Source organism: Ciona robusta, chromosome 1 (genome assembly GCF_009617815.1).
Source record: "Ciona robusta chromosome 1, ASM961781v2".
Lineage (NCBI taxonomy): Eukaryota > Metazoa > Chordata > Ascidiacea > Phlebobranchia > Cionidae > Ciona > Ciona robusta.
Genome location: NC_143235.1, coordinates 6,484,599 through 6,500,178, shown reverse-complemented (window position 1 = coordinate 6,500,178; position 15,580 = coordinate 6,484,599). Strand labels below are relative to the sequence as shown.

The following is a 15,580-nucleotide window of genomic DNA, read 5'->3' as shown; positions in this document are numbered from 1 at the left end:
GTCGCGCAAGCAATAAGCCATCCTAAAGCTATTTAAATAAAAATCGTCGATAAATTTAATATAGTTTCATTACGAATTTAACAATATACAAAATAAAATAAGTTAAATAATTTTATAAGCAAAAAGTGTAGAAAATTATACAAACGGATAGAAAAAAATGGCTGCTTGTAGTTTGTGTTCGTTAAAATTAAGTTCAAATTAAAAACTTGACGGAATCTAGCACGTGCGGTTAAGCTGAAATAGCATCTTATATTACTTTACCGGCAAGTCAAGACAGTCATCAAAATCTCACGAAATAAAAAGTTTTCTTCTTGGTTAAACCATCAGCGTTTAATTATTGTTATTCATTCAAGCAGAACCAGCGCATAAGTATAAAACATACTTATGGATGGTGTGTACCTTTCCCACGCTGATGTTACCCGCAGTTACAAAGTAACAGCGGAACTTTGTACCTTTGTATGATGAAGATTTACAATATGAAGGATATGGGATTTTAATGCAATAATGTCACCGGTGGGCCAAATGTTTGACAATTTTAACAAGTTGTTTTCTTAATATTTCAAAAATGCTGCAGTCGTATAAAGTTTCAATTACAATAAAATGTTGGTAAATAATAATTTTTGTTAAAAAATATTGTTAAGTGTAAATTTGAACTTAGTTTCGGTTAAAATAATATTTCGAGTGAAAACGTTGGAGGATCGTGCGGCGCCGGATTTCACCAAACTTGCGATTGTGTTCAGATGCTTCCACCGCACGCGCCCCTCTGACCTGTGTAAACAAGATCGAGTGTGGGAAAGTGTCGACGACGGCGTTCCCATACGTTCCGATCTTGTCTGTGGTCGGAAAATCGTAAATAATAGCGGAGGTGAAGGTTGCACGCGCACAGCTTTGTGCCCGTCGGGCAAACAGCAATGTCAATATCGAATCGCCGATGGCTACCGCAACTCACACACAAGCATCCGATTACGCTTTACACGTAATCACTCATTTGATTGAAAGGTCCATTGTCAATGAGTTACATACGACGTCGCGTCATCGAAACATTAAATAACCAAGATCTCTTGACTGATTATCGATCTTCGCTTAGACTTCTCAAGAACTCATTTGCCAAGAAATATAAACACAACTTTAATTTGGTAGTTCATTTATTTTGAGACAGTGACAACAAGTGGTCAACTAAAACTCAGCAGTGGTATGTAAAACTGTTGAGAAAATATCGGAGGAAATTATGCCCACACATAGTGGCAGTATTGATAGTAAAGAACCCAAAGACGTTAATTCAACCAAATAACTGGAAACGAAATTGATCGAAAGACGTCGATTTAAAAATGGCGCTCACGATATCGCTGGTATCATAATGGAAACTAAAACTCGACACGAATTCCATAAAAAAACGAGTTATGACGTCATTGAGAGCGCATTGAGCTCACAGACCACTGACGTCAGGTTCGATGATTACGCAAGGTGCATGACGTCAGCGACCATTAAATCAGTCGGAATCTTCAAACTTCGTGCGTTTTCCTTCGAAACTTTGAATTGACCCCTTATGTTTGGCTGCTGAATGCCCCCCTCTACCGCCACCACGACCACCACGTCCGCCGCGACCTCCACGAAATCCACCACCACGACCTAAGGAAACATTACATCTCATTAAACAGAAACCAGATATTTAAAGTTGAAAGGCAACTAACGATACTGGTTTCGAAGCTCGTTGCTGCCACCGTTTGGTTTGTGGATGTGTTAAAATAACAAAGCTTTTGCTATTCAAATCGAAATACAAGATTCGGAAGTCTATGAATGCTTTTAAATTAGACTAGCGATTGTACATGTTATTCCGTTTACTCGGTAAGAAAAACTACGAGTCGCAAAACCAAGATATTTCAACCAGAAACGCTAAGCTTGCTTATTCGGTGTCAAATTAAGGCTTGGAAAACTATATTATTGCATAGAAAACTTACCTCCTCGTCCACCTCCACGACCACCACCATCATTGCTGCGTTCCGCTGCATAATCAATGGTCAATCTACTTCCATCAACATGCATACCTCCTTTCGAACTTTTATAAACTTCTGTTGCCGAGCTCTCAGATTGATATTCAACATAAGCAAAGCTGAAAATATTCAATTTAAACCATCGATTCTTAGCTATTTACGCATAATATATTAAACATAAAATATAACAGATCTTTGAGTAATAAAACTAATTAGACACACCATCATAGAAGTGCATTCAGCAACGTATATTGCCTATAAGAATCTATTTTTATTAAGCGTCACTTTTGTATGTAATAATGTAAATATTATTTCACAATTTTTTGCTATACAGTTTAACTTTCATTATCAATTGTCCAAAAACTAATTTCTCACAATTTATTTTTTCCAGTGTCTCGATCCTGGGGAATACGAATGTCTGTTGCACCAGAGAAGGTTTCATACAAAGTATCTCGCGTCATGTCCTCTGTGATTCCTTTCACAAAAAGTGTTTTGCTTGGTGCAGCTGTAATATAAAGTGCATTGAATAAACATACCACGGAACATGTATTGTGTTTACTTCACTTTATTGGTAGAAACGTTTATGTTTTGTCTATCTAATACTTTACAACGTAATATCTTTATCAACAATAGACAGGCTTTGTCCATAACCTAAATTTAACAGAAACCCAAAAAAATCAATTTCGAACAGTAATTACATAAAACACAACATGAATAACTTACATGGACCTCTTCCCCCTCTGCCTCTCCCAGCACCAAATCCACCGCCTCCACGGCCAAACCCTCCTCTTCCACCTCGATTACCACGACCTCTTCCACCACCACCACCACCAGTAACATTATCAAGATACAAAGATCTTCCGTCCATCTCCAGCTCATCTTTCAAACCAAAAGCCGTTTCTTTTTCAGCAGTTGAATCAAACTCAATGAATGCCATTCTGTTAAAATATAGACATTAACACATTATTCACTTACTTATTATTACTTAACTGTTACCAAAACACCAAGTTAACCTGCCTTAATAAGCGAACTAAAAGGCAACTGGTTTATAGAGTATATTAATACCTATAGCAACTATTAGAATGTTGTTGCGAAAGTTAATTTTGCCAAACGACTCTCTAACTTTAGTCTCTACTAACTTTTTTGTAAGCCTACTCTAACCAGTGGGTAGCACCCAAACAGGTGGGGCAACACACAAAAAACGTGATTACTTTAACAATGTCCATACTATATATTTCATAACATTATAAATGTGTTTACCCTTTAGGTCTTCCACTTTCCCTGTCCGTTAGTAAACGAACTTCTTTAACTCCGTCAAAAAGCTCGGCGATCGCATTCTCATCCGCACTGTACGGAAGATTTTTCACAAACAATGTTCTTTCATCTTTATCGTTTCGGTTTGATGCAAAATCACCTTGTAAACAAACAAAATGTTAAAAGATTGTACAAGGAAATAGACAGAAGTAGAAAAGAAATAAACATCGTTTCAAAAGACACAGACATAATGTTCAATCACAAACTAAAGCAAATGTAGTAGGGTGGGGAGGATGTGACAACTTTAGTAAATAAAACCAAATATCTTGATCATGTTTTAAACAATTGGGTATATGGCAGTCGTTAACGAAATGGTTTTAAAATTCTTTGAATATTCTTTGCTTATTAGAAAATGTGACAAGAAAATAGAATGAAACATTGTCTCATCTTTCCCCACCCTCCCATATATTTAAACAGGAGTTGAAGGAGAGAATCACCTTGAACACAGATCGTGTGGTGTTATGAATTAATGCAACTTAGCATGTAGATGATAATGTGGAACTTGATTCAAACAAAACACAAGTAAAAACTTAAAAAGCACTAAATAAAAAAGAATATAAACAGAAAAAAACACTCCTGTAAATCCCATTCAAATATTATTATATATTATTAATGTTATTGTTATACACCACCTTTTCTATCCTGTGCTTTAGATTGAGCTTCTGTTACTTGAATCTCTTGTCCCTTCCATTCCACTTGGTGGAGCTGAAGAGCCGCATCTTTATCTTCAGCCCGAACATCAACGTAAGCTTTCCTGAGATCAAACCAAGTATAAACATCCTACTCAATATTTTGTAAGTTTTTATATGTAATCGCAAAAAAATGATAGAAATAGCCGCTACAGCTTACATTTTATGCAAAGCCCAAAAAATACATCCTTTTACAAAAATCTTAAAGGGCCTAAACACACTTTTATTTTTTATGGTAAATTCACAAAGCGACTGTTTTATTGATTCCAAAAATACTTTGCTTATTAAAATTGGTCCAGTATAGGCGGAGATATTCGTCCTCAAACAGTGATCTCTAGCGCTATCCTTTTTTTACTACGAGCTCCGTGATTGTGACGTAGGAACGTACTAGTCACGTGACTGATTCATTCGTAAAAGCGAAACCTGCGTTTTTTTGTGCTTTTTTGCGTTTTTTTTGTTCTCTCGTTTTTCGCTAAAAAACACTGCCTCTCGCCTTTCTCAGTGTTTCTGAATGAGAGCGGCCACGCTTCAACAATCTTGTGACGTGATTTGTCACGTGGGTAGTACACTTCTCAATTTTTTCGCCACGCAACTTTCAAATCAGTTTTATGAATTTCACGGTGTTTGAGCTGGAATATCTTTGGTTATACAGAACCGATTAAAACAAGTAAGGTGTCGTTGGAATAAGAAAAACACACTCTATCGATTAAAGCGAAATAAATTTGGGGTGTGTTTAGGCCCTTTAAACTATTTAAGGTTATACAGAAATTCCTTAAAAAAGATTATTAAAAACATACATCGAACAAAATGCAGAGTTACTTACTGTCTTCCATAGTTCGCACGGCAAGCAACGCATTTAATTTCTTTACTTTTTAAAAATTTGTTGAAAACTGCGTCATTCAGACCCTCTGGTAGCTCAGTGAAAAGTAAGGTGGCAACTTCTGCAAAGTTTCAAATTTAATATTATAAAATATTAAACTCTGATTTAAAGTAAAATTTGCTGACGTGTAACTCACCTGATGGATCAAGTTTGACTTTCTTCGTCGCAACTTCTTCAGTTTCAGTTGCTTTCCGCTTGACTAACTTCACCTCTTCCTCATTTTCCTAAAAAAATGTTTTTATAGTAAAGTTTATAGTAGTGGGTTTCCGCTTAGTATAATAGCAGTACAATTAATCCCAAAGCAAATACACACCACCATAGGCGACTACACAGTTGCATCCAATAAACTATGGATTACATTCAGTCGATGCAAATGAATAGGTGTAGCTGTTTTCTCGTTATGGAAGTGTGATTTACCTCATCATCATCATCATCATCGTCGTCTTCATCTTCATCTTCACTCTCCTCATCACTCTCATCCTCTTTCTCATCATCTTCTTCTTCCTCAGAATCATCATCATCATCATCAGATTCTTCATCACTTTCTTTGACAACTTTTTTAGCCTTACTTTTACTTTCTTTCTTTGCTACTTTTGGCTGAAACAAAATAAACACTATGTTACTACCGAACTTCCTATGTCACTGGCACCCAAAAACGAAGTTAACATAGGTAGCGAATTACATTTAAAAAATGAAGTCAATCAATGACTGCAGGGGCTTAATAAGGCCAGATCGTGATGTTATAAAAGTGATCAGTTTGAACAATACAAAATACAAATGGCATAAAAGAGGAAGGATGTTATCAAGGAAATGTTTTATCAGTTTTTTTTATTACAATTGTTGAACCAAGTTTGATAAACCTATCAATGTTACGAAATACTACCAATTCACACGTTTATTGTTTGTTCTTGTTTTAATGTTAGACCAATCGTATCTAAAGAATAAACATACACTGTGATTCAAAATTGTGGAAAAAAGTTTTAACAATGAGAACGTCACTGTCCGGATTGTTTAGAAACGTCTAGGATTGTTTTAATAGAAAGAAATCCGATTTATAATAAAATTAACCTTCTTACGCCCGCCCAACAATATACTTTGGTTTCTCAGTTGAATAAATATTGACGACATAAACATGCGCTCTATTTTAAATGCAACAGTTACACTGTGAAAATACGGCGAAAAGCCAAAATGACGAAACAGTTCGTGCTAATTAAAAAAGTCTCCCAACACCCGTTCTATTAATTTTGACACATTGATTAGTAAAAATGTTACAGCAAAAGCAATGCTATCAGTGAATTAGAACCAGCAGAAACTGTAATATGAAGTTACAAAATATCGTCCTAGCTGTGCTTGGACAGAGACCAAAAAAACACTGTTCCTGGGCCCGGCGCGTAAATCAGGAGTTTCAAGAAACCCACTTGTAAGATATTGATTTTACCCATAATCCAATTTGTTTAAAATTTCCATACACTTGTTATGTAACACCATTTCAAAATCCAAAAGTTTAAACATTTTAAATAAATCGTATAATATTATAAATTACACTTTTGTTTTACTCCAGTGTTTTTTTTTGTGATTTTTTAGTTTTTGAAACCTTGGTTGTATTTTTTTTTATCTTAAATTTATTTTTAGAACCAACTCTGGGCTAACAGTGACCATCACGTTAGTAATATATATATATCTTTTTTTAATTTTCACGAAACACAAATTGCCTACATAATCAAAAATTTCAAATTTTACCTTTACTTTTTCTTCTTCTTCCGAATCGTCATCATCAGAACTTTCATCCGCACTTTCCTAATGTTGTTAAAACCACTTTAATTTTACTACATATTAAAACTATTATAGATATGCAAAACTTAACCAATCAGTGAACTGAGAAACTGCTTGTTTTCCTTTTTAACCACGACTTACCTCTTGCTCATCATCGGAGTCTTCAGTTTTTACAACTTTTTCATCATTTTCCTATCAAGAAAATATTCCTCATAAGCTTACGGTAATAATATTGTATGGGTGTTGCAAAATTAGCATCATGAAATAATTTTAACTGGGTAGTCTCAAAATACATTGCTGAATTAGTTTTTGTTTTAACTTAACAATTTAATTTAAAATGGTAAAAGTCTGTTAAACCACAATATTTTAACAACATGTAACTAAACAATTCAGATTATGAACAAAACCAAACCAACTAGAGATCCAGTTCTATGCCCAGTTAGCAATATTATCTGGTAATTAATTTTTTCTTTTATAAAAACATAAACAAAACATTATAAATATATATATATTTACCTCATTCTCAACTTCTTGCTTCAGTAATTCATTTTCATCGTTTGTTGCTTCAGGTTCGGCGGCAACTTTTTTGCTTTTCTTTCCCTTTTTCATTTCAACGTTCTGATTTGACAGAAATTATAATTTTGCTGAATTATTTTTATGTCCATGATAGATATTGGCGAAAATTCATGAATTTAAATTTTTAAATCTTTATAATATTATTTAGTTACAATTAATTAAATAAATAAATTAAAATAACTAAACTAACTAGACACAATTTCTAAGTTTCTATATTAACAACACAAAAAATGATTAAACCGCTAAACCACATTTATAGCACGATGTGTAACGCACACATTTACCAATAACATTGCCTTGGTAACAAAGAAGCAGCAATGCCATAAACAACTTGTAACTGATACCATTATTCAAAATTCACCAAATTGTAAGTGTGCAAAATCACAAAATATATTATTGCATGACTAAACTGCACAATTGTCTTTCTCAATATACACAGGTGGTAAAGATGAACAAGTCTAATTACAGGTTTTGGATTAGTAAAAAGTCTAATAAAATCTCAATTTTATGATTTTGATCAACAACAAAATATTTTAGACTCTCTGTGACATCACAATAAATTGGCTCCTTTATTACACTAACTAAAGTAACGCACGAGGTGGTAAAGTTTTTATAGCAAGAGTAGAAAACATAAAAACAGCTTTGAAGAAGAACTAGTGTAAAGACATAACGTAGTTTTAAAATCAAACAAAAGTAGTAGAACAAACCTCTTTTTTAGCCTTTGTTACTTTCACTGGTTTTATCACTGATGTTTTATCACTCTGAAACAAAAATAATAAATATATAGAGGGGGATTCACGCGGGGTAAAAAATGGACAAAATTCACAAACTTTAGTTTGGACTTCAAGCAAGAAAATCTATCAAATATTGATGTCAAAAACAAGATTGTGGGATTTCTATGATTATCTCAAGATTTATCTTATTTTTAGGCAAAAAACAACTGCAGGGAAATAAAAAAATCCTTCAAAATCAACTCTTAATTAAAAGAACAAACAAAGAACAAAGCAATAATAAACTAAATCAAATTAACAAACAAAGCAATGATAAACTTACTTAATCCTACAACTTATGCATTAGGCCTATGCAGTCTATATTTGCTCTGGAACCAACTTTTTCTCATTCAATTCACAAAGGCAAAAAGGGCAGTTTAGTCTAATACTTTTAATTTTTCAAATTAATGATTTTAAGTTTTAAAAATCTTAAGGGTAGCTTGACTTTAACTAAATTTTTTCTCAAAAACGGAAAGGAAAATACGGTGATCATAATATATTAAGTTTAAGGAAAGTATGATTTAGAATAACGTGCGGCAAATGCAGTCAGCAACTTAAGTTAACAGCGTTGTGTTGCAAAGGAAAATATGAAACAAGTGTTTCTGAAGTTTTGACGTGACAGTAATCAACATACGTATGTTTCTATATTCTGCTACTCTTGGGATTTTACTGGCTCTGCTTATATTGGCAAACTTACTTTTATTTTTTGAACAAACACAATTTAAATATTTGTTTTAACATAAATTGGTTTGTTGCATTGAGGAAAATACAATTTCCACATCTACAGCGAATTTTAATTGACAGAATTTTTTACAAAGGTAATATTTCGACTTATTTGCAACAGTCCTGCTCCCGATCGTTCACAAACAAACACAGCCTTTATTTTAATTACACATGTTGTACAAACAAGTTTACTTAAAATGATTTGGTAGTAAATGTTGGCCTTTTTAAATGTATACAAAGAATTAAATTGATCTTGTGAATCCTTGGCTGCATCATAACCTGGTGTCTAGCTATGAGACAGAGACAAAAACGGGTCCCTAATAAATCACGGGTTGCAGATATTTCGTTGTTTTGACCAGAAACGCTACGCGGCCATGCCCAATAGATGTGAAATGACCATATTAGTTTAACAAACCAACTTTTGGTTGATACCTCAAATGGTTTTTGAGTTATAGTCAAAAACCATTACATGGTTGCAAACATTTTGGTTATTTCGATAACTCAAAAACCATTTGAGGTATCGGACCAAAAGTTGGTTTGTTAAACTAGTATAGTCATTTGTCATCTAAGTATTCCAAATAAATAATTTCACAACATAAACCATAACACAGCAACATAAATTATAAAACCACACAAAAATATCAATACCTTTGATTTTTTCTTCAGTTGAACCATTGTTTTGTTTGAATAAATCAGGAAGAAACCAACCAGAAAAATTTAAATATTATCTAAATCTAAACAAATAATATAAGTATAATATAAAACTATATCAGCACTAGAGACTCCCTTAACAGTTTATTGGCAATCTATTCCGGACAGTTTTTAAAATTTAAATGTAATAAAGTTGAAACATATCACTAAAGCTTTACTTTGAGCTACTGGATTGCTGACGGTTTGATAAATACCAATGTCGACAAAACTGGTGGTAATTGTTGACCGAGTTTCTAGGGTTGTTATATTACGCTTGGCGGATGCTCTCACATTGCCAACGTAACCAACGAGAACGAAAGGTGCTTGCTGCCTATTACAGAACAAACTCAAGCCACTCGTGACGGTTAACCCTTGTAACAGGCAAAGCCTATATTGCCAATTGCATAAAACAATTTACAGATTTATATGAAATAAGACATATTGAACAGCATATATTGCTTTCGAGTTGTTATTATGGGTCGCAACTGCGTATCTTCAATTATTCTCTAAGAGCAATTGGTGCAAAATAATATCTAATTGATTTTGTGCGTTTTAAAACCTCACAGCAAGTTTGATGATCTTTCAATACGTCACAACTGCTACTGTGACGTTTACAATTAGCGTGCTTCGTAACGAGTAATACCAAAGTTAAACCAAAACCTGTGCATAATATAAGATCGTATAACAGGCATTCGCTTACTCTCGTTTTAACGGATACCTAATAAAACTACAGGTTGCAAATTTTACGGTAATTTCAACCAAAAACACTACGCAGCCAGGTTTAATAGATGTCAAATGAGCATATGAGTTTAACAAACTAACTCAAAACCATTCAAGGTATCGGACCAAAATTTGGTTTGTTAAACTGGTATGGTTTGCAACCGTGTCTGGTATGGTAAGGGACGCCGTTTAAACGTTAATTGGGCATATTCAACAAGATTTCTACCGAATCCACATAAAAATGCAAACACTTCTTAACCCTTTAACTGCCGCCTTTTTTTCCAAAATTTTTAATTTTTGACCAGGTCTCATCTAATTGGATTTTGTAGCCAAACTATAGCAGTTAGAGAAAAACATGCTATAGAAAGTTTAAAGAGTATAAAAGCTACAGAAAGTTTGAAGAGTATAAAATTCTCTTCAACTTCATATTTTTAATTTTTTGATGACATCATCAAAATAATGATGACGTCATAATGAATGTTTCAATATAGAATATTTCAGGAATGAACAAAAATATCCAAAATTAATGCATTGCAAACTTAATCAGTATCAAATTATCTTTCTTTTGATGTATAAAATCTACTTCTATGTTCATACAGGTAAAAATCTCATAAAGAGCCATTGGTGTCGTACTTTCGGACCTCCTAATGATGGTGCTGTGGACAAACTTATTGTTTTCAGTTAATAAAGTAAATTGTGGTGTGTTGTATTTAGTAATGAGGCTCTAGAAAACACAAATTCAATGACAAAACAAAGTAAATAACATGTTAAAAAAGCTTTGAACCATCAAACATAGTTCGAAGTGTCCTCGGGATGGTTCACTCGATTTTCATTAAAAGGAAGTAAAGTTTCCTCACTTGAATATCCTATAGGTCCTATTTCTGCTGAATACAACATCAAATCTCGTTCAAAACGAAATATATATATATATTTTTTACCCATCAACTTTAGTACAAATATCATAAAAAATGGTCAGGCAAAATAATCATGAATTTTTGAAATTTTTAATTTTCAAACAGATTTGCTTAATTTGTACATATAAACCAAACTAATTAAAGTAATACCAGCTAATTCAACAACTAAAAGCAAAGAAAATGCAAGCGTATATGTCCCAGTGTCCATTTGAGCTACTTCGTACAAAAATTCTGTTCTAGTACCCCTACAATAAGGTTTCAAAGCTAAAAATGCTTTACGAAGCCTAAACAACGCTTGAGTACAAGGGGAATCCCCTACTGCAACTCCGAATTGGCGTGAACAGGAGATTACAGCAAAATTTGGGACATAACTGAAGGAAAATGGCTAAATTTGGCTAAAAATGTTCAAAAACTTTGACAAAACAATACTCAAAATTTTTAAATAGGTTGATATATTTTTTATTGCTGAAATCAAATGAAAATTGCTTCCTCTTTCAAATGAAACCAAATTTGGGATCGATAATGGAGAAATGACCGCAGAATCGTCGTTTAAGTGACGTGTGGTCCCAGAGCGACTTTGGTCGCCATGGGCAGTTAAAGAGTTAATAGCTATTATGACGAAAACAATGAACGTGTAAATTGTAATTATGTTGAAAACAATCAATGTTTTATTGAATTGCAATTGTTTCGCAAATATGTGGCTGTAGCATGTCATTCCATACTACGCAGAAATCAACCTAACTTGATAAAAACCATTGCGGCAGATGGGCAGGCACATTTTTTCATTAATACAAAGATGCGCAAGATTTTTTCTGTGTGAACTTTTGGAAATTTCAACATAAAAATAATGCTTCTTTATACGTATCGCGAGGGACACGCATACAGCAAGGAGAAAAACAAAGGGTTTGGAGCAGACGCGCGCATTTTTAGAAAGAGAAAGCAAGTGTTTCTTTATAGAGGATCGGAGGCAGACTGGGTAGTGCATAAGACGAAACGACTTTTGTAAAAAAAAATTTAAATTAAACATTTACTATTCGTATGTAGTACGCGCGCACACTGACATAGTGACATGGTGTATCCATGCTCTGCGCATAATGTGCGGTAATTACCATATTTGCTTACACAAGAAGTTGATATTTATAACTATGAGTTTGCCTAACCTGAATTATTAAAATTTGGGCGCCTATGGCTACGATTAATATAACGTAACCATGTATGGTAACAGTTTATTTTTATCACACATTTTCAAACTTAATTTTGAATATGAACACCCTATTTTATAAATAAAAAAATATGCAATGTGTATTAGGAAAAACTAACCAAATACTTTAGACTAAATTTTCACTGATGGCCAACAGCAGCAAGATTGTGAATAAAAGCTCGTAAAAACTTTAAAGAAAAACAGAAAAGCTGGATATATTTTATCTAAAGCATTTTGCCTTTAATCTTAATACCATACATCACGCGATTCCAAAATAATATATATATTTGCAGCAATATATATTTGCGTTAAAAAGTAACTGTGCTAAGTCATAAATAGGTTTATATAGGCAATTGACTGGTACTTTGCAATGAACACATTTATAACGGTTGTAGGTATGTTCCAATTATGCTTACACACTAAAAATTGCTACTAGAAAGTAAAAAATAAGGCACACAGCATAGAAACGCAAACACCACCTCACCCCACGTTGTACAAAAGTAAAATGCGAACCACGTTGCTTCATACCACGTGATACCATAGATACAATATAAACTCTATGAATTACAAGAGAGCTGTGCTCAAACTGTTGCTGGAACAAGTTATTGAATTAAAAACAACACCCTTTAAAGTTTATCAATAAAAAAATACATAACTACAAAGAGAAGGAAGACAGTACGAAAAACTTGCAATGATCCTATAAATAGTTTTGTACAATTAGTTTTCTGCAATCAATTTATTTAAAGGCACGAATTCCATCGCCATTATGCTAAATTTCAATTCTTCCAAGCCTTCGAAATTTCAGGTACAGATTGTACGAGACCGTTAATGCAGTTGATTATAAAGCAGGTTTTATTAAAAAAACTGTATAATCCAGCCTTTTATCGTGATGCAATGGGCCGTTACGGAGGACAAAACTAAAATGTATGTGATTGATAGGATTTAATGACGTCGTCGTCATATATTCGTTCCGATCGATATGTTTGTACCGGGCGCTATTGCGCATGCTCCGAGGCGCTACTGGATGCGCAGTAGCTCGGAATAAACACAATACGAAAAAATAAATGCGCACCGACAAAAAAAGCTTCCGGGAAAAAATATTGCAAAACATATTCTACCATCTGTACTGTTGGCGTCGCTATGATTCATTTTTAGGTGTTACGTAGCGGCAGCGCTATAACATATTCAAAGCTTGCTCGGTAAAAAAATCCATAAATATGTTTTTGCAAATCCGAATTTAACCGACTCTGCTAGTTTCTTTGCCATATAAACTTTATATATAGTAGGGTGGGGGAAGATGGGACACCTTTAGCACATAATATCCAGATAGGCATATTTTCCTCATGTTTACATCTCAGTGTTTTTCACAAAACTAAAATTAGTTTCAAGTTTTTTTTTTATAAAGCTATGGAACTGATTTAATCGTTCACCTTCGGAAACTACAAAATTTCATAGTGTAAAATTATTTAGCGAGCATTCGAAATTAGCACCTTACTATTTCGCATTTTTTACCTGTTCAAAATATATTGTTTCTATTTTACATATTGTTTTAATAATAAAAAACAGTAACATAATTTTCCTGATTAACCTTAAATGGGGATCCGTTCAAGGATAATTAAAAAGTTTCGTCTGAGAAAGCGGTCCATATCCCCCCACCCTACAATATTTGTTCCGACTGATATATTCGTAACGAATGCTATTGCGCACAATGCTACTGTGCGTGCGCAGTACAGGTCGGAACAAATATAATACGAGGTCTATTAAATACGGACCGACTAAAAATGTTGCGGCGCAAAATATTACTATAAAAACACATTTTGCATCGCTTTAAGGTATATTTCTACCCATTTGTACTGTTTTAACTGTAAAGCAAAGAGAAAGAATATAGTTCGTATTTAACATTTTTAATTTTTGATCAACGAAGCAACGAAGGCTTATATTCAGTTCGTATTTTTAACAGCACATTTTAATTTACAATGGTTGAGAAAACTTTGGTATGTAAGACATCCTGTTTAAGAAATGTGTTAGTAAACTAAGCAAAATATCCTTGTTAAACTAATCTAAACTAAGTTTGTTAGTATTAGTCATTGCTTATCCTAGACTGCAAATAAAATACTGAAATCAGCTGAGTTGATTTTAAATCCAAGACTAAAGGTTCATCGTGCCAACGTCGTGTCTGGAACGTTTTCAACAAAGGGTCGTAAGAAATTTGGACCGGGTGGACAAAACATTTGTTCCGACCTACTGCACGAGGCGCCGCAGCGCCCTGTACAAATATATCAGTCGGAACAAACATATCACGACAATGGCATTTTTTCACAACATTTTAAAGCATGGCGTCCTCTTTATCTAATCGAGAGCGCCATTTGTTTCATAGACAGAAAAAGATGTTATATAAACCAGTCGGCCGGTGGCGCTAGTCAGCTAGGTAAATGTATTTTTTGGATTTTACAATACAATGTATTTATTCTACGTATGTGCAAAACAAAGACACGTGTCCGGTGTATCCACGTGTCGACAGAGACGAATAAGGTTATTTATGAGTATTGTGTTGGTTAGGCAAGCATCTTTATAGAAACCAAATTGTGATTGATACTTTTGAACTGGTTCAGGCCTAATATAATGTGTTGATTGAACATGGTAAACTTGTAGACCACGAATCATCATTTTTATATTTGACTCAGAAAAAGTATAAATATATGTATATATTTTTTCCGTTAGCTTGTGTCCTATAAAGTATGGAAAAAAATTCTATACCTTGTAAATTAGAAGTTGAACAGATCAAGGATGGTGATAGTGAGACATGTTGTACGTTTATTATCCACAACGAAGATCATACTCTGGGTAATGCATTGCGATATATATTGATGAAGAATCCTGATATTGAGTTTTGTGGTTACTCAATTCCACATCCAGCTGAAAATAAAATGAATTTACGAATACAAACAAGAGGTATTTCCGCAACTGAAGCGTTGAAAAAGGGCCTGAAGGATTTAAACTCTGTGTGTGAACATATTTTGAAAACTTTTGAAAGCTCAGTAAAAGAGTACACAAACCAAGCTCATTAATTTCTGGTTTACAGTTTCAATATATTTTGTGTTTATGTTACAACTGATTAATTGTACAAGTAACTGCAGTAAGCTCATAAGCTGAGTTTATCAACATATATTAAAATATGGCGATAATTATAAATTCTGTTTTTAATAGTTTTAGTTTGTTGAAAAAATATTTTTGCTGTCAAAATTGATGTTCTGTATGGCTATATGTTTGCAACCACAACAGTTTTTATTGAAATTGACTTTTCCTTTATTTTTTACTTTCAATCCTTGGTAGTGCAGC

The 15,580-nt window shown here is 33.6% G+C and overlaps 2 protein-coding genes across 3 annotated transcripts; one reads left to right on the top strand and one right to left on the bottom strand.

Moving 5' to 3' along the window:
* Positions 1-1,127: 1,127 nt before the first annotated feature.
* LOC149741870 (nucleolin-like) lies at positions 1,128-9,522 on the bottom strand. 2 transcript variants are annotated; one of them, XM_089889278.1, is made up of 14 exons: positions 9,365-9,522; positions 7,931-7,984; positions 7,164-7,265; positions 6,789-6,839; positions 6,615-6,671; positions 5,292-5,471; positions 5,011-5,098; positions 4,818-4,935; positions 3,938-4,059; positions 3,252-3,405; positions 2,715-2,929; positions 2,367-2,496; positions 1,959-2,110; positions 1,128-1,629 (listed from the first exon to the last, which is right to left on the bottom strand). In XM_089889278.1, the coding sequence occupies exons 1-14, from the start codon at positions 9,389-9,391 to the stop codon at positions 1,490-1,492; spliced, it is 1,590 nt and encodes a 529-aa protein (XP_089745404.1). In that variant the 5' UTR covers positions 9,392-9,522; the 3' UTR covers positions 1,128-1,489. The 2 variants fall into 2 exon arrangements, with proteins under 2 accessions (XP_089745404.1, XP_089745466.1); XM_089889340.1 differs by lacking the exon at positions 7,931-7,984 and having other exon boundaries at positions 9,365-9,514.
* A 5,457-nt stretch (positions 9,523-14,979) lies between these two features.
* On the top strand, positions 14,980-15,579 carry LOC149741869 (DNA-directed RNA polymerases I and III subunit RPAC2-like). The gene has a single exon (XM_089890966.1). The coding sequence runs from the start codon at positions 14,980-14,982 to the stop codon at positions 15,307-15,309; it is 330 nt and encodes a 109-aa protein (XP_089747092.1). The 3' UTR covers positions 15,310-15,579.
* Position 15,580: the final 1 nt, after the last annotated feature.